This window comes from Mya arenaria, chromosome 11 (assembly GCF_026914265.1).
Source record: "Mya arenaria isolate MELC-2E11 chromosome 11, ASM2691426v1".
NCBI lineage: Eukaryota > Metazoa > Mollusca > Bivalvia > Myida > Myidae > Mya > Mya arenaria.
Genome location: NC_069132.1, coordinates 61,941,001 through 61,963,679, shown reverse-complemented (window position 1 = coordinate 61,963,679; position 22,679 = coordinate 61,941,001). Strand labels below are relative to the sequence as shown.

The 22,679-nt window shown below is 31.8% G+C and overlaps 1 protein-coding gene and 1 long non-coding RNA gene across 2 annotated transcripts; one reads left to right on the top strand and one right to left on the bottom strand.

Annotated features, from left to right (window-relative positions):
• Nucleotides 1–5,228: 5,228 nt before the first annotated feature.
• On the bottom strand, nucleotides 5,229–7,183 carry LOC128208096 (uncharacterized). Its single transcript, XR_008256843.1, has 3 exons — nucleotides 6,887–7,183; nucleotides 5,465–5,552; nucleotides 5,229–5,311 (listed from the first exon to the last, which is right to left on the bottom strand). It is a non-coding gene; the product is annotated as an uncharacterized LOC128208096 (long non-coding RNA).
• A 12,976-nt stretch (nucleotides 7,184–20,159) lies between these two features.
• Nucleotides 20,160–22,299, top strand: LOC128208676 (uncharacterized). Its single transcript, XM_052912224.1, has 4 exons — nucleotides 20,160–20,400; nucleotides 20,642–20,760; nucleotides 21,222–21,285; nucleotides 21,330–22,299. Exons 1-4 carry the CDS (start codon nucleotides 20,160–20,162, stop codon nucleotides 21,644–21,646), a joined length of 741 nt encoding a protein of 246 aa, XP_052768184.1. The 3' UTR covers nucleotides 21,647–22,299.
• The last annotated feature ends 380 nt before the right edge of the window (nucleotides 22,300–22,679 follow it).

The following is a 22,679-nucleotide window of genomic DNA, read 5'->3' as shown; positions in this document are numbered from 1 at the left end:
TAAAACAAATAATGAACGCTTACGATTTAGAAGATATTTGGCGTGTCTTAAACGAAAGCGAAATGGATCGAAAGGTTTGAAAAAAATACTAAATATTTTGCAAATTTAGAGAAAAAACGATCACAACAAAAAAACAATCAACCAGCTAAACATTAATGGAAATCTTGTATCAGATAATAATCTAGTTCTAGCTCATGCAAAATCATTTTATGAATCACTTTATAAGAAGGATGACTATATAGAATATCCAGAAAATACCTCCTTCTTTCAAAATAAGAATAACTGTCTTTCAAATGAAGATCATAGGCAGGAAGATCTTGTTTTAACGCTTTAAACGCAATGAAAAATAACAAAAGTCTCGGGTCGGATGGTCTGACAGCGGAATTTTATAAAACTTTCTGGAACGAAATAAAAAATACTTAGTTAAGTCTTTAAATTATTCATAAGAAATTGGAAGTTTGACAGAATTGCAAAAACAAAGTATTATCACCCTTCTTCCGAAAAAAGATAAAGATATAACTCAAATAAACAATTGGAGACCAATTTCGCTTCTTAATATAGATTATAAAATAGCTTCAAAGTCAATTGCCAATAGAGTAAAACCATTTTTACAGAAGATTATAAGTTGTGATCAGACAGGTTTTATCAAGGGGAGATATATTGGGGAAAATGTCAGAATTCTTCAAGAAGTAATTGATTTTACAAATGAAAATAATAATGAAGGTTTGATATTCTTTTCTGATTTTAATAAAGCCTTTGATAGCCTCGATCACAATTTCCTAACAAAATGCCTTAAAAAGTTCAATTTCGGCAATGATATAATAAAATGGGTTCAACTATTTTATTCAGATGCCAAAGGTTGTGTTACGAATAACGTTTTTTTATCCGAGTTCTTTAATATACGAAAAGGTGTGAGACAAGGATGCCCTCTTTCTTCGTATTTATTCATTTGTTGCATCGAACCATTGTCTATTGAAATAAAAACAAATGAGAATATCAAAAGTATAAAGGTAAACAATATCGGCCAAAAACAAACCCTATTTGCGGACGATGCTAGTTTCATTTTAGATGGATAAAAAAAATCCTTCGACACTCTTATTAAAACTTTAGATAATTATGGAAGTATATCAGGATTAACTCTAAACAAATCAAAGTGCTCAATTTTAAGGCTAGGATCACTGAAAGATAACAAAACAAGATTCTGCGACAGCAATTTCGAATGTAACATGAACACAGCGCAGGCACTAGGAATTATATTCAGTAACAATTCAAAAGTCATAAATGATTTGAATTTCAAAGATAAAATGCTGGAATTCGAAAAATTTAGAATTTAGAAAAATGGAAAAAATGGAATCTTTCGCTTTTAGGAAAAATAACAGTTCTGAAAACGTTTGCAATTTCAAAGTTATTGTACCCATCAACAGTACTAGAATCACCATCACATACATTTTTAAATGATATTAAACAAAAAATGTTTAAATATTTATGGGACAATAAACCTGATAAAGTTTCAAGAAATCAGATTATACAAAGTTATGAAAATGGAGGTTTAAAAATGCTAGACATATTAAAATTCGAATGTGCAATAAAATCAAGCTGGGTTAAACGAATGATTCGAATAAACATATGTTTTGGGAATGCCATTCCACCCAAATATTCTAGAACAAAATAACACGCTTTCTTACAAGCATATTTGAGGTTGATATTTCGACAATGAACTACAGTGAGATTACTTTCTGTAACTTTAAGTCTTTAAATGGAAATTATGAATATGCAATTAACTTCGTTATACTTCTTGCAAAATACTTTATCTTTAAATCAAAGTGTGAAGGAAGTACGCCTATCTTCGAGGCTTTTGTTCCATATTTTTCAAAGAGACTGCAATCTGAAAAGATAATAGCTATGGCCAAAAATAAATTGCATACGTTTCTTGGTAGATGGATCCTAGTACTTAACAAGCTTAATTCTTGAATACCGCAAGTTTACACCAATGTAAGAATATAAATTTCATCCACATTGCTTTCTTGCCTTCTTCTATCTAACATTTCTTACTTTCTTAACTAACACCCCAAAAACAGAAAAAAAATAAAAATATTTTCTTCATGATTGAATTTGGAACACGACTTTTGTATACTTTATGAATATATGTATGATGTACATGTATATTTGAGAAAATAAAATTGAAAAAACGAAATTAATATCAGCATAATTTGAGTATAATATTATGGAGAAAGGTATGCAAACTATGTGGGTTGCTAAGATCATCGTCATAATTAAGCATATCGTTATTTAATTCATTTATTAACTTAAAATAGTATTATCCTCGCCGTTTAAAAGCTTGATATAAATAAGTTGCGGTTTTGTTGATATTTACATTTGTTGTTGACCATAATGTTACAAATTTGGACTATCATGGCCAACGTGTATAACACTTAGACAAGTGGTATGTTCTTAGATCACGATAAATGGACATATAAGAAGGATGTGGTATTCAGTTTCAACACAGTTCATATTTCATTTAGTACAAATTCTATTTTCCATTTCAATATTTCTATATTTACCTTCTTCTATCAATAAAGTATATGCTGAACACCTTAACCTCGTCATAATAATTATATTATTATCATTTCTAATACATAAAATATACTTTTCTCATACAAATTTTGATTTGATAATTCTGTAGCTATCTAATTTTGATGATGAATTAATACTATCACACCAATCTTGTAAATATACATCATATATTCGTCTTACAACACTATCAACTTGGGCTTGTGATACAACATCAATTGCAAAAAAAGAATGAGTACTCGAATTCATTAATCAATTTTTGTACAGATAAAGACCATGTTTAAATATACTGACCACGGTCATTTTTCATATTATAAATAATGTATACAAATTAGTCAGATTTACTCTTTAATTTAAACCAGAATTTCACAATACTTTTGTTTTGCAAAACATTCACTGGAAATCTTGCTAATTCGCAGTCAACAGTGACACTAGTTACTAGTTTGTTGTCTTACACAAAGGATATATTTTAGAATTTAAGATTAACACGTTCTATATCGGGCGATTTATGAAATTCCCAAATCTTTGAACGTTAATTAAGTATTGACTGTATATTTTCATTTTGGAAACGCGCCAGATTTGATACTTACGTAGGTAATTCGTGTATTACGTGAATTTTATAAATGTTTTTTTTATATATTATTCGAGTACAAGAGTAGTAATTTGGTACTCGGGTACTGGGATTATTTGTAGCGTAACAGACACAGAACTCTCAGAACTTTATAGAACTCTAAGTTATTAACCAACAATTGTTTCAATGCTCATTCTTTATTAAAAATGTTCTTTCTAAATATAATAATATAATTCTAAGTACAATATAACGTTCTAATCTCATTACCAAAACCTAACTAAATTACATGCGAGCCCTTTCAGCTCCTTGTCTTCAAGGGGACTACCCCCAGACTCTCCCACTTCACAGAGAAAATGATCCAACTTAAATACCAAGAATATGAGGGAAATGTGACAGCTAAACATCACAAAGCACACGCGATTTTGTTATTAACATGACAATTTATGCATTTCTGTGCATTTGTACCAAGTCGGCTGTCAACCACTTACGCATTCATTAACAATTAAATATGCCCTACAATAATTACTAAATATTCAGTATGAAGACAAATATCCATTGAATTAAAAGCTAATTATATCATAAAAATAACGTTAATAAGATCATTATGTTACAGATTGATCGAGTACTCGAGTATATACCCACAATATTTAGTTAAAAAGTAAGAACAGCCATTCATGTGAAGTTTAAAATCATTTCAAGATAATAATCACAATGAGTTGAAAAGTAATGACAGCAGAGTTGAAAAGTAATAACAGCAATGAACTCATATCATAACAGGAATTCCAATCAATTTGAATTGAGTAATATTTTTGAAAAACTGAATATATTTAACAGAGAGTGATATTAGAATGAAAGTATACAGAATATAAAAATGTTTCCTGAAAGTAACATGTTATATCATCGATGTGTTGAGATTTCAAACTTTGCCATCATTACCAAAGTAAAAGTTACTTAGTGATAAATTTTGATCTATAAACAATTAAAATTGCTAGGCATCCAATGAACTGTTTCGAAGATTGAAAAATGCTTACTTTCTTAGTTTTAAATGTAAACTGCCTATATATCAGCCAGCGTGCTTTTTTCTTATAAACCCTCTTAATTGATATAATCAATATAACACTTAATGGAAACTTGGCGTTGTAATTTGCTTAATTGAATTTTGGTTGTCAAGCTCTTTTAAGTAATTAAATATGGATTTGTCGGGCAATCCCATTGACAGAAGCACGCTCATAAACACTAAAGAACTTCAGCTTGACATATTTTTAATTGAATATTTGGAAGGGGTTTAATTAAAATAACCGCCATATCTCCATTAAGACATTTATTTATTTTTTAGCAGTTTAATCACAAGTCCTTGCATCGGGATCATTGGAGGAGGCATGGAATTGAACAAATTAACAATATCTGGACAGATGTTTTTTTTACATCTTTTTTAGAATTGCTCACATAAACATACTTGCCAAATTGCCATTTAGTATTTAAGTATTCAAGCACACATCCTGTCTAGCATAAGAAACATTTTCACAGTCACCTGATTGTTTTACCAAATTATTTTAAGTTTAGCAAAACTGATTTATAACCAGCAGATATTCTTTGATATTAAAGAAGGAACTTGTTTAAAAACTGAAAGTGACCAGATAGCTAAAGAACCGGCCTGTTGATTTCTTTAAAACCGATCACAATATCCAAAATACAAACAATTGCAATTGACCACATTTTAGCCTAAAATGTTAAACTTATGCGAACTACTTTTATGCGCAGTCACCCATAGTCGCTTAGGTGTTAATCCGATCTGGTCATTGTTCAGTTCGTCCCGTCCAGACGTCCAGTACTTGACTTAAGAAAAATCCATCCCTCCCTCCCTTATACTTATTATTAGTAATATTAGTTTCTTTGAGTTAGTTTGCAATTTTCAAGTATTATTAAATGCCTTTTTGAATGTATTAAGGGCATTTGGCAGCGACGTTTTATTATTTCTGCCTAAATACTTACATGTATAATATTTATATTACTGGCGTCGCGGCCATTCTCGGTGTAACTTTGGCTCTACCATCGTTAAAATAACGACAAATGTAGATAAAGTTTCGTTCGATATTTTATTTTGTCATTTACACATCAAAACATGTCCAACCGTGTAACCACTGGAAATGGCAGTAACAGTGAAACGTCCTGCAATTACATAAATTACATTGTCTTACGATACAGGAGACATTACTAAATAACTTATCACTATAAGAATGATAAACAATGACATAAAGGTTAAAATAGTTATGGAATGAAATATACATTTAAACAATGAGTTCAGGGTGTTTTCATACTTACAAAGTATCTGGTACTTTAAACTCGTTACCCCAATCAAACTCTGGCTTTCGCTCTCAAGCCGGGACTGGAGGACCAGGTGAAATATGAGCTGTAACAAACCATGCAGTTGTTAAAGTGACTTGTAGAGATGAAATCGTGAGGTTTATTATAAATTAATGTTAAATGACGTTCAAACAGCCCGCAAAAATATCAAAGACAAAACCCGGTCAGACATCACAAACAAAGACGAAAATACAGAAATAGACAAAGCCTACGCTCTACTAACATTTGTCTAATAGAATATGGATATCTAATAAAGCGTTTATGACACTAAATAAATATGCCATTCTTTTTAATGTGTCGATATTTCCAGATACAATCTACTACAAAACTGCCAGTATCTCTGGATTCCTCTCGTGGAGAAAACTTACTTAACCCAAAGAAAATATACCTAAAGGTTACACTACACTATCGATTTTATCAGCCTGTCACATCGGAAAATTATTATTTATTTATTAATTGTTGTGTAATGATTTGTCTTGTCTTCGTCTTTTGGAGTAACGATTAATTTACTAATGTATCTGAGTAATAAAACATTTAACCAATTGACAACACCTAACAAAAGCAATCTAAACTTAACAAAACAATGATATGCATAAACCTACCTCATTGGTACCCAAAATAATTTACAGAGGTTGGCAGTTTAAGTAAACAAAAAAAATACTTCCTGGTCAATTCGGATATTCTCGGCTTTTGAGGTTGCATGCCTTATTAGTCATCAAATTGTTCTTGCTTTTAGCCACTCTCAGAAATGATAAGTTTATAGAAAGCACTTGCAGAAAATGCGGTAGACTACTAAATCAATGGATGCTTGCACTTTGTAGATAAATAATTGAATGTTTAGAAAGTCGATGATGCATTGGTGTTCTCTTTCGATTTGGGCATGTCAATAAGCATGTCTGATCCCGTGTTTTAGTTTTTGTAAAAATAAATGCAGAAAAACTACGTAATAGTTCATAAAAGTATACCCACCGTCTCAGGAGACGTCAATTTATCCTTGTAAAGTAATTCACTATCCAAACATTTATTAAGATAGCAGAAAAGGGAAGTATAAAATGTCAGTCAAAACGTCCCAAGACCGGCAGAAAAACGGCAAATTACAAAAAAATGCTTGTGAAACCATTTGCTCGTTTTGTATTGTCTATTGTACTACAGTTGATATATAAATTATTCATGATTTCTTTGGTACCATTTCCCACAGTTAGTATAAATGTTTGCGGGAGTTATATCCATTGGAGTGAGGGGTGGTATTAACAGTGTGCGGAATATGGAAGCGTAAAAAACGACGTCATGCTGTTATTGCTACTTATGAAGTAAACTATACTGTACTAATAAATTACAAATAACCACTATACTAATCTTTATAATCTAACTTATCAGTACCGGCTCATACGACTACAAACTTCGTTCTTTTTATCTCTCGAGAACTATTACGTTTCCCTCCATGGTATAGTATCGAATTATATCCAATCTAAATATCGACATTCATTAAAAATAAATCCTTGCTATTTAATTGTTTTGGTTGCAATTTCTAACTTTCAATCTGGCCAAGTACCGTAACTGTTTGATGTGCTTGTATCAGTGTTATTCAAAGTGGATACCAACACGTCATTTTACAAAAAAAGGAATAATGAGAACCTAAATCGCCTTGTAAATGTTCCAAAAGCATTTTAACTTTTATAAACTTAGTGAGAAAAGCAAAAATATCATAACGTATAAATATTTGCTTAAAGTATCAAATTGCACGTAATTGAAGCTCTTTCTTTGATATTTAATTTATGGCATATAGTTTCATGTTTCCGAAGGGTCACCGACTCATCGTAATAAATGATCGTTAACAATAGTACTTAGGAAGATCTCTTTCTTTTAGGGATGGCAACGGTTACCCGAATACTCGATCGAACGTCCGAGTACCAAATCACTACTCGAGTACTCGGAAAAAAAATCTATCAAAAAAAAAAATACACGATTTACAGACAAAATATCAGATGTGGTTAGTTGCCAAGAGGGCAATTTTCGGTCCCTCTAATCCCCGCTGTGTACACAATTGACCTCAATCAATTAGTTGACAGTTCTTGTGATAGTTGCAAACTGTCAACAAAGGACCCCTATTTCAAATTAGCACTGATGTCAATTAGCGAAGTTTTGATAGCGGTACTTTCACCTACACAATTCTATTGTTTACCGATTAGAGACCTTTCACCAAACAATGGACGCTAACCAGCGAAAGAGTATCGACGGTTACGCGAATTGATTTCTTAATGGGCGTATTTTAACTATTTTTGCAATGATTATCACAATTGATTGGTTGATATTTTAAATCAAGAATTATAATATTAATGAGGTAAACAACAATTTCACAGTACGAAAAACTATCATTTAAAAAAAATAATTGTAGAGTAAACAACTGAACTTCGTATTGAATTTCGTTCACTATTTTTATGTATGCTATTAATTTTCGTTCATTGTAATTCTGATTGTTGTTCATTTCTGCACTGCATTCTTGTATAAAATGAAACGAATAAGACAAATTAAAAGCCTGAATTTTTTTGATCATTTTTTGTTAAAATACCTAATGGAAGTTCACTTTAAAGGTGAAAATGACCAATAATACGACCAACGCACAATATACATCATTAACGATACATGTATACACAATCTTGTCTTCGCGAACACATATTCAATTTTTCCGAGTAATCGAGTACCCGAGTACTCGATCGAACGATCGTCCGAGTACTCGAGTATTAATTTTACTACTCGTTGCCATCCCTACTTTCTTTGATAATGAACATACGCCTTATATTACAGAATGGTTTGCGGTTAAAATGTATTGTTATCAATGTTTTTTTGATGAATTAAATCTGATGAAGAGATGACAAAATTTGATTTTTGACTCTTTAATGTCACTGTAAATTATACTCCTGATTTAAAAAGTTAAATTGACAATCAAAGTTTTGAAAATTTCAAAAAAATGTTCATGGGTTAAAAATAAATGGTAAAAGTTATGCAGTAGGCACATTTGCCAAACAGGTAAACGAACAAAAATGTCGGACGAAATGTATAAACATATTATAAGAGTTAAAATGTATCGAAAATTTTAATATTTGTTTTTCATATACTACACATTTATCATTTTTTCTGATATGCCCAAATCTCTTGAAAACAAGTGAAATAAAACTGCTGAGACAAGATTAGATTTTTCATACTTATTAATCATTAACCAGCAACTGGTACTCGCCAGTCCAATACACTAGCGATTGGAAAGGACTTCGGTAAAGTTCTAGCGAAACAGAAAGAAGGGATGACAGTTTGTTATTTGTACTTGATAGTTATTATATTCTTCTTGTTTCTTTCAACAAAAATGCATTTGTTTAGTGTTTGTTCTTTTCCACATAGGTCAAGCAGAGTCCGAATTTTCGATTGAAATATGAACATGGTAGCATTATTTTGGAATAAATGTTAATACGCTGAGCAATAATGCAAGTCAACCAGTCGCTTATTTTAGTTGCAATTTTGTAATATTATTAAATTAACTTTAGAAACAAGTGAGCAAGCGGACAAGGTCGCAACTTCAGGCAGCAATTACGAGGGCAATCGAGACGGAGCCAGGGTTCATGCTGCTTGTTTTAGCAGCCCCAGTCCTTTGAGGCAATCACCCGTGAGGTTGTGCACACGAGCCTGAGAAAGGGAATAGGACTCCACGCTGGTATGTGTGCGGCAACTGCAGGGACATGCCAACACAAAGAGAAAAAAATTGTCGGGAAGCTCGTCTTTCTCATATTGCTTTAATAATCTTATTGAAACTAAAATTCAACATGTATCTAAGATACGAGTGTAACTAAACGTTAAGTGAAGTGGATATAGATAAAATGTTATTAAATGTCATGTGACATTATAAGACAGTTGTACATTATGTACTACTGCTGGTCAGTTCTTGAGATTTGTACTGAGTAATGGATACTTTAGAACTCACTTTCATGTCTGTACTGATTACTGCTTACGTAGTCTTGTGTATTTTCAAAGAACAGCATTCTGAGTATTGTCATACGGTTTAAAACAATTTAACATGCATGTAGTCACACACAGATGGAGTAAATTGAATTGTTGGCAGATATAAAATATGGGCAGTGATATTGTATTAAACAGTTGTAAGGTATTTTAAATGCGGTCAAAGTTTGTCTCTATAATAAGTAATAAAAAGTACTGGTACTCTTGTTAAGGTGAGTACTGAGTATTGCTGAATACTTTACTGAAAAATTGTAAAATATTGTAAACAGGGTTTAAGGTATTATAAATTAAGGAAAACTTTCTCAAAATTTGTTAATGGTCATTATAATCTCATATCAAAGTACAATAGTGGCCTTAAATCGCTGATGGCTAATAATATTGCTCATCTCGATTTTTATGGTGATGTTTTAAATTAAATTCGTCAAATTAAAATGTTTCCAGCAGGTAGTTGGGTAGATAGACACAATAGATTACTTGTATTTAAACCGTGGATATAAAGGCAATATTTTGAAGAGCACTTGCCTTCTAGAAGATGAATACCTGAAACAAAATATAGGGTTGAATAAATCATCCTTACATAACCAAGCTTTTAGTCCTTTGATTTTATGAAGATTTTGCTAATTCATGTTATCTTTAAAACCTTTTTTGGCGAACACCTTTTTGGCTGACTCGGAGTGTTTTGGCATGTGACTTCATTTTCTTCAAATATTTTACATTTTCAAATCATTTGGAAGGAAAGATTAGCTAATACATGTCACTTTTATTTTTAATAATGTTTTCCTTATATGTTCCCAGTATTAGTACGATGATGCTTTTTATTATGAAACTCTCTGATCACACAGTTTTAAACATTTTATTTCATAAGGTAGACTATGTGTGATGTTTATAGTTTCAAACAATGACTGCATCGTATCTTTGAAAAGTTTTTGCATCAGGTGCTCTGAATTGTATTCCTCCGTTAGTAGATATAGTTGGGATCTCTAATCATAGAAGTACTTGGGGTTTACCTATCAGTTTATTATTATTTGTTTTATTGTTAAGTTTCCTCAAGTTAATGCATACTTTGATAAGATGTTCCTAAGGCGTTTTATCTTTATTAAGGATTGTTGGGATAAGAGTGAGGCTTGAGCACTTAAACTGGTTTAAACCCCCAGTAAATTTACATTTTACTGACCGTTCCAAGGCGGTACCTAACAATCCTTGATAAACATACCTAGTTTTGTTTATATATAGTATGTATGTACCGTGCTGCTTGTTGAGTTTTGTGCTGTTCTTCCATGTTTCTTGTTTGTGATTTTATGTTATATGTCTTTGGCATTTACCCAATACCATTAAACCGGGTTTATGTTTCAGCTTTTTGCTACTGAGCTTGCTTCGGTAGCTTTTCGCATAAATACTGAAAATGTTTATATAATGTAAATGTTTATATTATATGTAGCTCATGGACTGTAATCTTATTGTTAATATAAGTCTAATTCTTCTTCTGCACAAGGCTCGATTTTAGGCAAGTTGTGGCGCATATGAATGTGCAGTAGTACCAATAGCTTGTTGGGGTGCTCGTGCATTTTATTCTAGCTCTTTAATTAAGTTTTATTTAAAAAAGAAATACCAGACTCTTGTTGTCAACTGTGTATTAATTCGATGCGCATCACAAATACTCGTAAGGTCGCAATGTCAAATGGTGTGTTTATTACAGAGCAAAGAAACTGATATATTTAATTAGGGAGATATGAAAACTACATTTTAGTATAAGGCAGTTCATCCAGCTAAAATGTGACTTCGACCCCACCTTGGTTCCGGTAGGTACCGAATTTAAAACCCCGACCCCGTCATACCGACTGCGTCATACCTGCGTCATACCGAACAACGCTGAAAAGGGTACTTTATTGACTGGCGTCAAGATTTAATTGCTGAACAATTGCATTGGACACTTGTTTTCCGTGTATATATGCTTTACACTCAAAGAGTCTGTAAAAGATTCGATATCGCATCCTGATCGGCTTGTATATCATGCTGTGTATGGCAGCCGTTATCTAGATGTGACTAGACGTTGTGGTTACATGATGGTGTTTAAGGTCACTTTTAGTTGTGATGACACGTATGTCAATTCAAAAAGCAAACGACACCTTTCATAGATTATTTTAAAAATAAACAAGAGCATCAGCTATCGCAAAATACTAGGGCACCAAGCTGTATGTCGGCAAAGATTAGAACGGGAAGTGTAAATACAGTTTTTTTTGCCAATTCGACTATTGTAGTGCTATGAAGACGTTGATGGTTATCGAACCTGACTGAGATATTCTGCCAATAAAATTATTGCCTTAATACGGTGATGATTGGACAAAGGGTTCTATATCTATAGATCAAACAACATTCTTGCCTCCAAAGTTAAAACGTAGTAATTATATTTACAATTTCTTACATATTGCACAAAGGTTAACATCTCATTAATAATTAATAAAGCATAATGACATATCTAAGGATACTTGACTTACACATGGAATATGCTCAATTTGTGCCTGAAGATACGTTGAAATATAAAACAATAATAAAGACAATCCAATGCATTAAAGTATAATTTATCGAGCCCCCAAAATACGATCTTACACCATATTCAACAAAGATCTTCTATATCATAAAAGCTTAAAAATATCTGAAAAGTAATATTATTGATAAGCAAAAATATTTATGTAGCGTAAAGCTAAATAAATTCGATATGCAAAACATTTCTCGTCTCGCTGGTTCCTATATAACAAAATGATAGAAAACCATATGTCACATGGTATACAATATTTCGCCTACAGTATCAAATTCCTTGTAACTTAAGCTCTGTAATAACAATAACAAATGTCTCCTCGTTCACTTCTTGAAGTTTACTTTTACTTAAAAATAATACGAATATTTATTTTTTACTTCATACTTTAATATTCTTAAGATGATTCTGGTGACAATAGTATTCTATTTGGGCTTTTTTCACATTGTTCGTGCTGCATTGAAAGCCCTGGTTGTTATGTCACCGATTGTTGTGGTTTTACAAGCTGTATTTGCCAAGTTAACTTATGTAACTAGTATTAACTTTTGATATTCACTCAAATACGAAAACTATCAAATAATGTTACATTTTCGACCTGCTTATGATGATTTTAAAGACCGTAAGAATGTTCTTAATCGAACTGATAAATCGGACTTTAGCCAGTTCAAGTTGATTTGATTAAGTTAGAGCTTCAGCAATAAGGGATCGGATCGTCTGCGGCTTCAAAGGTGACCATGCACTTGTTAAGGAAAATATCACATTTGAGAGAGTTATTGGTATATGAAGAGTATCGGAATAATCTGACAGTAATGTAAAAACAATGAAAGTAATTTTGTAAGACCTGCATTTGAAGTGTGTCAACAAAAAGAGAGAGAAAGGCGATAATGAAATGCCATTAATTGGGACAAATCACGAGTTGATGGAAATGTCCGGCATACGAGAAAAGTATAATGAAACGTTTCGTAACGACCACATTGCAAAGATTTGTACAAATGAATAGGCCTTGAACCTCAAAACAACTCAGAAAACGTATAGTACATTCAGTGGAATCAGTTTCGAGTGATACTTTTAATAGTGATAATATAAAAATACCTTCGAGTAAACCCGTGCCTGCATGTTGTATGAAAAGAGGCAAATAGGCAACACTTAAGAATTGAAGAAATGCTATGTCTAATGTTTCACGCATAATACAACTATACATTTCTCAAAACTATAAACTATTGTGCATTACTCAGAATTAAGCAAAATATCAATCTGAATTAGCATTCGCAATCTTAGATATAGAAAGGGCATCGTAGATAACATCCTGGTACATAGCATTATGCTAAATCGTAAATATGTGAGTTGACACTGGGGCTAAATGTAATTTGTATTGATACAACCATGTGAAAAGTCATTCGTAAAATAGTAGCTGTTGACTGCTATATGGCGTACTTTCTAAACATAGTGATATTTTATGCATTTTAAATAAATTTTAACTATAAGAATATTTACAACTGTGCTTTAGATGCATCTTTTACAAACCAAGTCGATGTTACACTGAGATCTTCACTTCTCTCCATGAAATGGCAATCAGACCTCATCATGGGAGTGGGTGGGGTAAAATTCAAATGGCGCCCCCCAGGAAGAAAAGACTGCTCGTCCAAATACCAAGTAACATTGATATTATTACTTAGGGGAGACGTTGCTCTCAACCCTGGACCCATCCCTACAAACAGCCTGTGTAGTGTGTGTGACAGACTTGTGTATAAAAACCACCATGTTTTATTCTGCGGTATTTGTAACGAATGGACACATAAAAAATTCTTAAACTTATCTGAAAGTTTATATAAACAATACAATAAACAATACAAATCGTCCGTTGCTGTTCAACCTTTCAACTGAAATCCTTGCGCGAAATATTCAATGCCTCTTGATATCAAAACCTCAACTCTACATCCAGATAGTGCTTCGAACCAACAGAGTAATACTCATTTATCAGTGATTCAAAATATTTCTTTACAGTACAATGCCATCCATAAGAGCAATTCGAATAATCCATCTGGTGATACCACCCACCATTCCAAATATAAATGAACACTTATATGTATTAGGTTCAGATGATTTTGTCAACATTTCGGACATATCTGATGCCTTGACGGGCAGCTTCAACACGTCAGACCCAAGCATATGCAGCAACAATCATCTTCTGACACTTCATATACCAGCTCAGTGAACATGAACTATTATAAAGAACTTACAACTCTGCGAAAGGTATTATCAAGCGACCTCTGATTGGACATTTAAATATCAACAGTTTGAATAATAAATTTTGTGAAATACATCAAATTTTGAGTGAAAATCTTGTAGACATGCTTGTTTTATCAGAAACATAGTTAAATGAATCTTTTAATAATAACAAATATAATTTTAAACGTTTCAAAATGGAAAGAAAGGACAGAATTAGGTTTTGCGGGGGGATTTTAGTATACATAAGAGATGATCTTCCTTTTAGAAGAAGAACTGATCATGTGAACATTTAGAATCTATGTGTTTTGAGTTGTCCATGTCTAATAGAAAATGGGATATTTTAGCTCTGTATAAGCCCCATACTACAAAAGACGCCATATTTTAGATGATATCTCAATTTCACTTGATAAAATGTTAATAAACTATGACCATATATTAGTCATTGGAGATCTGAATTTTGACCTGAATAAGCTAGCTAAATGTAAACCAAGTTAACAAATCTGTGACACTTACAACCTCAAAAATGTTGTCAAGGGTTCAAAATGCTATACTAAAATTGCTGATCCTTCATATCTAGATGTTACTCTTACCAATCACTCAAATCTGCTTTGCAATACCATAAATTTTGACTCTGGTTTAAGTGACTGTAACATTTTTTTTGCTACTACTTTAAAGGAACAATGCAATCCTGTAAAACAAAATATGTAAATTTTACATCATACAAACATTTTAACCCTGTTTCTTTTATTGCAGATTTGAAAAGAGTACCCTTTCATGTGGCACATGTTTTTGATGATATTGATGACATTTACTGGGCCAGTGAATTGGTAATGAAAGATGTAGTTAATGAACATGCTCCTTTAAAACAAACTAAGGTTAAAAAACAGTCACTTCCTTTCATGAATGGAGATCTGAGACATGCTATTTTTAAAAAGAAACAACTTAGAAATAGTTTTTCAAATGTAAAAATGATTTTAAATGGAATGCTTATAGAATACAACGAAAACTTGTAACAAACCTTAAAAGAAAGTCTAAGCAGGTATATTTCGAAGAAAGGTGTGGGGCTGGACCGAAATCATAGCACTTATGGCCTACTATCAAACCATTTTTATCAAACAAAAATGTTCAAAAATCAGAATCCAAAGTAATCTTGAATAAAAATAACACTCTCATATCTGATCCAAAATCTGTTTGTTATATTTTGAATGATTTTTATGTCACTAGCAAAACAATATAGGTATAAACATTTTTTGTAATTGTAGACAGTACTCACCCAAGCATAGAAGCTATCAAAAGCGAAAATCCAAATGTTAATGTTTTTGACTTTAAACCAGTAGACAACAAATATGTACATAAACTGTTATGCAATATTGACTCTAAGAAAGCCACTGGTGTGGATAATCTCCAACCAAGGGTTAAAAAAGCAGGAGCAGAATCACTGACAGAACCCCTAACTAATATTGTCAACAAATCATTTGCAACAGGAAACTTCCCTAATGCTCTCAAACTTACTCAAGTTACACCCTTATTTAAAAAAGAAGACCGTTTCCAAAAAAAAACTATAGACCTGTCAATATTCTCCCTACAATATCCAAAATTTTTGAGCAGTCGGTTTCTGAGCATAATTTGTTTATCTGCTTTCAGAACTAATTTTGGATGTTAAACAACTCTACACCGATTAATGGAGGACTGGAAGAGGGCCCTGGACAACCATGAGTATGAAGCGGCTATATTGGACCTGGCCAAGGCCTTCGACTGCCTCCCTCACCATATTTTTTTATTTTTTTATTATGAAATATTCACAAGAAAAACACATATAAAGCAGTATACAAGCAATGATAATGATGTATTTACTATTTTAACAAATATACTTTAATACTATGCAACTGGATCTATATGAGTTTTTGGTTGCGTTTTGGTAGAGTGATGTTATTTATGTAGGTTTTTAAATTAGTGATAATTGGTGTTACTGTTTGAAATTTGAGTATTATTATTGTGAATGATGATTAATGGACAGTAAGGAGTATGGAGCATTAAATATTGTTGTTGTTGTTGTTGTTGTTATTGTATGGAGCATTCAAAGATTTAAATAATTGTTCAAAAGGTTCCATTTTTTCTGATGGATATGTATTCGATTGTAAACGAGGGCAGTTTCTCGTTCTATGGTTTCTCTTAGTCTGATATAATTAAAAAAGAATGCAAAGGTTGGAATTATACCTCTATTTATCATGTTACTAATGAAAAATTTCATTACCAATATCAAAATGTTTACGATGTTTGAATGTTGTGACTTATCATTGTATCCGAGACTTATTATTTTTAAATCTAAAACAAGTGGAGTAATGTTTTGATTTATTAAGTTCATCAATTGTGACCATACGTCTTGTGATATTTTACATTCCCAAAACAGATGTTCTTGTGTTTCAATATTTTCCTGACAAAAATCACATAAATTTGATTGGGTTAATTTGCATTTATATAAGAAAGTATTTGTCGGTATGATTCTGTTTATGTACTTATATTGGAAGCTTCTTAAAGAAATGTCATTCGTCGAAGCTATATATTTTGTATACACTGACTTCCAGGGTATATCATTTATACTATTCAAATGTAAGTGTTTTATCCATTTTTCCTGTAAGTGTTGGTTCATTTCACCTTTTTGTTGGATAGAGTATAAAAGCTTGTTTGGTTTTGTTTTACTGGACATAATTTTATGTTTAAGTGTGTTTGCTGTGGTATTTTCTGGTGTTTCTAAGTTCATTTTATTTTTTATTTCATGTGGAATACAAGATAAGAGTTGAAAATATGTGAGATAATCATTAGTATTGATATCGTATAAATATTTAATATTTTCAAATGAATAAAATTGTTTGGTACGATAGTCAAAAATATGTTGAAGATATTTAATTCCCTTTTCGTACCACTCATTGATGTAAAATGTATTGCAATTATTTTTAATTGATTTATTGTTCCATATGATTATTTTACTTGTTGGTGGTTTAGGAGTGTATTGATTTATTTCTGTCCAGGAACTAAGTATATCTAGAAGAAAGGGATTATTGCAGCATATCTTTTTGATGAGTTTTTCATTTAAATTGCATTCGAATACGAGGTCACCCCCGAATTTATTTAATAGAATATTATAGAATTGCTTATATTGACCTTTATAGGTATGATCCAGTATTCTTTTAACCCATGATGATTTTATCGATAAAGTGAGTTTGTATATATCAGGTAAATTTCCCTCACCATCTTATTGTCCTAAAACTTAAAGCCTATGGGCTCTCCGACCAAGCTGCTGACCTCATGCATGATTATTTGACTAACCTTAAACAATGAGTAAAACTGGGTGATTTTCATAGTGAGTGGATGGATATATCAAAAGGCGTACCACAGGGATCGATCTTGGGACCTTTGATTTTCAATATTTTATCAATGATATATTTTGCTTCATTCATCAAGCCAAAGTTTACAACTATGCTTACGACAATACTTTTTCTCACTGTGATTCCAACATCAACAACCTAAAAGAAGTTCTTGAATCTGAAAGTGCTATTCTAATCAAGTGGTTTGAAGATAATCTCATGCAAGCAAATCCTGATAAATTTCAATCAATATGTATCGGAAAGTCCACATTAAGTAAAATAGATTCCTTCAAAATTGAAAACTCAGAAATACTATGTGAAGAAAGTGTTAAACTCTTAGGTGTAGAGACTGATTCACTGTTAAATTTATTTTGATGCTCATGTTGCAGCTATTTGTAAGAAATCAGCCCGGCAAATAAATGATTTGTATAGATTATCTAAATATCTCACACAAGATACAAAAAATGCTTTTCTACAAATGTTTTGTATGTTCCAATTTTAACTACTGCCCTTTAGTCTGGCATTTCTGTAATCAACAAAATACTGAAAAACTAGAAAAATTGCAATATAGAGCATTGAAATTAGTTTTTAACGATTATACATCGAGTTATAAACAGCTGTTTGAAAGGGTAAATATGCCAACCCTTTATATAAGTAGGCTAAGACAAATCGCTGTTGAAGTTTTCAAATGCTTACATAAGTTATTCCCCATTTACATACAAGAAATTGTCTCTGTTAAATCTAAACATTACTCTTTCAGACATAAGAACATGCTCGACATTCCCAGTGTAAATACAGTTACTTATGGTAAGAAAAGCTTTCGTTTTGAGGCACAACTACTGACTTCAAAGAGTTTAAGAGACTGATCCATACTTGGAGTGCCAGCAAATGTAAATGCTCTATGTGTGTATAGTTTAACCGCTTTTCTGTTATACATTTTACCTTGTGTGCTTTACTAACCACTGCTTGTGTTTGTATAACAAATGTATAGTTTTATTTGAAATGTGTCGTAGTTGCTTTATGCATGTAATGTGAACTATGTGCTTGTGTTATATGTTTATATTTTCTCAAAGTGATGTGCATGACATATATTATAACCTCTTTATAGCTAATAGCCATATTATTTCTGTGTTTCCTGTTTGAATCTTTAGAAGAATGTTTTAGTATGTAAGTAATGCATCTTTTTTCTTAGTGAAAGCTATGCTTTACTGTTGTCTAGTTTTATTCCTATGCTGGATGTGAATGCTAATCAGTTCACCACAGGTCTGAACGTGGTGATAATAGGATCTTTTATACCCATGTTTTATCTATGCATCGTAATGCGTGGTTTTCTTCAGTGTCTTAATTTCTTTTTCGTTAAAATTATTTTTTTAGAAAACGATAAGCGTTCACCTCTTATTGTGTATAAGTAGAATATCTGTCGTTTATGTTGGAACTGCTTTGTAATAGCCGCTTACTATTTTCTTATCGCTTAAATATGTATTGCTGTTTAAATTACATGTTTTGTGTCTTACTAATGCTTTTATTTAAATTTCACTTAATGTATTGGACTAGTATTTAAATCATAAACATATTTTAACTTGTCACTTTTGATATATCTGGTAATTTTTATAATAAAGCCTATTGTTATATTGGCGGCTTATTTATGTGTTATGTACTTGCTTTGTATTTAGAATGATGTTTATTGTTACAAATTATACATGTAATTACATTTGGAACATTCTGGAACATTGTGGATATTTTAAGAAAGTTATAGAATAGCATGGAAACTTCTGGACTGTTTGTTACTTATTAAGTATATTATAAAAGAAGATTATTCTAGAAAGATCTATATGTGACGTCGTCAGCGAAAATGAGTCCTGTTGAGGTAATCACGTTACCGAGATAAAGCGAGATTAAAAAAAACAACACGTTTTCTGAGCAATTATCATTTTGTCAATCAATTAGTTTGAAATTATTGTTTCAAAGTATTTACAAAATCGAAGTGTAAACACTCTATAAGGGAACATCACTCTGCTTCCAGTTGAATATTGTCGATAATATTCATGCTGCCTGACCTTAAATCATGATTAATCGCCCTTGATCTGAAGGTGTCGCTCTCCGCCATTTTGATGAAAACATGTCGATATCTGTACCAAAGATATGACGGTTTTGCCGGTTTATCAACTCGGCATTAGCATGTTTTTCGGATTAATTACACGGAAAAAAATATTTGGAAGGTAATGTATGCAATTATCAATGTTGTCATCCTTTATTTAGATTGTCATTTGATGTTTATTTTAAATAACCTTTTGACAGTTTGACCCGGAAGTATTTTTTTCGTAACAACAGACGGTTTACAGATATTATGGCGGAAAATTTAAAAAAACACTTGAAAACTTTATGAATATGTCCCAGTTTAGTCAAGCAAGCACCATCCCCTATGAATTAAGCCAAGACCATTTATTTTGCGGACAGTTTGACCCGGAGTATTTTTTTCGTAACAACAGACGGTTTACAGATATTATGGCTGTTGCTTATGATGGTGATGATTAAGAATAGTGAAAAGACGGATAAATATTTTTCAGAGAAACAGGTGTTTTACCTTGGTGATGAGGGTGTTGCCCCAGGCAAAGGAGCAAACACAGTTGTCAGCTACCTCCACCATTACCTTGAAAACTACGGCCTGGGTGAGGAACATGCCCAGTTCCACTTTGACAATTGCCAAGGACAGAACAAAACTAATGCAGTTCTTGGTTATGCTGTGTGGAGAACATTGACAGGTGAGAGTTGTTGTGTTCTAGTGGAAAAAATAAAATATGTTTCATGTTGTATGCTAAATTATGTTATTGCTTTTTAACTATCTCAAACTGTTTCCAGTAACACTATAGATGATTGAAACAGATGTATAGCTTTAAAAGCTTTTAATTTGTTGTACTTAAGTTAAAAAATAAACAACAGATAAAAATCAGTGTTTAATTTGAAATAAAGAGATCTTATTAACAATTAACTATTCTATTCCAGGAGGGCATAAGACAATCCAGTACTCACTGATGCTAGCCGGCCACACCAAGTTTTCATGCGATTGGCATTTTGGAGTTTGGAAAAACAGATGGAGACACATGGATGCAGAGACAGTTGAGGTATTCAGGGAGTTAGATTTTTACCACACCAATATTTTAAACAATTATAGAAATAAATTACTTACACATGTTTCAAGATTTATTGATTTCCTTCTTTTTAATACAGTTATAAACTAATAAGAAGTGGCATGAAGAAAATGGGATTTTTTATAGTTGAAAATAATAATGTATGACTTGTGTTATATTAAATTGATAATTATATGAAATAAGTTCATGTATTATCATGAATATTTAGATATAATAGGTAATTGATAAATTCACTGATGTTATATACTTCATGTAGGCATTTCATTGTGCAAGAGTACTGCTCAGTATAATCATCATAGAGCAATAACACAATAACTGCATATAGAAATAGTAGCTGATATTGAGTTCTTGCACTAAGGTGACACTATAATATGTCATATTGGATCAATTCTGCCTGAAATTCATTCATCATGTAATGCTTTTCTTCAAAACAGGAGGTGGCTTCCACAGTAACAATGTCATCCCGTAATGGCCACAACATCCCCCATATTGTTGATGGCAACAGCAAACCAGTGTTGTTCTATGACTGGACTTCTTCAAAGGCATGTTTAAACCATTGAAGAGCATTTCAAAATACCATTCATTTGAGGTGTCTTCTAACGAGCTTGGGATTGTAAGAGTAAGGAAGTTTGTTGATGCCCCTGAGGAGAAAATTAACATACTGAAAACCTGCCAAGTGGATATTTGTATTCTGCCAGAGCAGATCTTTGGTGAGGGAATAAATGCTGAAAGGCAGTGGTACTTGCATGATGTAATAAGAGACATTTGCAGATCGGATCATGCTAAAAACACAACATGCCCTTTGTCATTAGTTGCAAAAGAAGGCTATTCAAAGGCCAAAAAACAAAAGTTGAAATAGGTAACTTTATTGAGAACACTTTCTATGTGTGTTTCAGCAAAAGTTATAGTTTGTGTCTTGCTATAAAGAGATTGGCATGTATAAGTTGAAGTTTTATGTTTTCATTTTCATTCAAAGAATATATTTCTTTGTGTAACATTGATAAAATATTTATGATTTTATGAATGTATGGTTTCCATGGCAACCAAAAGTAACACACTTGATTGATCATTGAATACTTATGTATAAACATGTATTTCAATTATGGAAATATCATTGAACAGTTGGCCATCTATAAGTAAAGTATGATGGCACTCATATTTTCCATACATGACTGCAGTATAATATTCAAGTGTACATTATAAATCTACATGTTATAACTTAATAGTTATACATTAACATAGTTTCAATGTTCCTTGCATGCATATGTTTGTTCTCAATTTTGTCAAATAAGGCATGTGTCAATGCTTTCCTTGTAAATACATTTCATTCTGTGTCATCTTACAACTCCAAAATAATGAAACGAGCAAAAAAATTATTTTAGGTATAAGTAAGTTGCTATGGCAACCAAATATAACATGTCTTCTTATTGATTTAAAAAATAATTGATTTCACCAGACAAGTTACATCTTTTAAATAATTGCTTGTTTTAAAATAATATGTTTGTGTTTTGATCAATACAATGATAAGCTCACTACTTTTGATCAATTAACCTTGTTTAAGAAAAGTGGCAGATTTTCTTTACAGGGTCTATTGTTAATTGCTGTTAACATTCTATTTTACTACATAGCTGGCTGAAAATTTAATGCTGTACTGAAATATTTCCTGCAAACATAACCTATCAAATTCAAATGTGATTTTATGTATTTACGCAGTTTTTGCGTTTATTGGATAAATTTCTCGTGAAAAAATTGTAGTCATGGCAACCGTTTTTATGAAATGTACATGTAGTGTTACATTCTCCATAAATGATGTTATTGATGTTATGATAATGTTTCAACAGAAATAAAAAGTGTTCCATTCTATTTTAATGGAATACAGACTCTTAAAATCA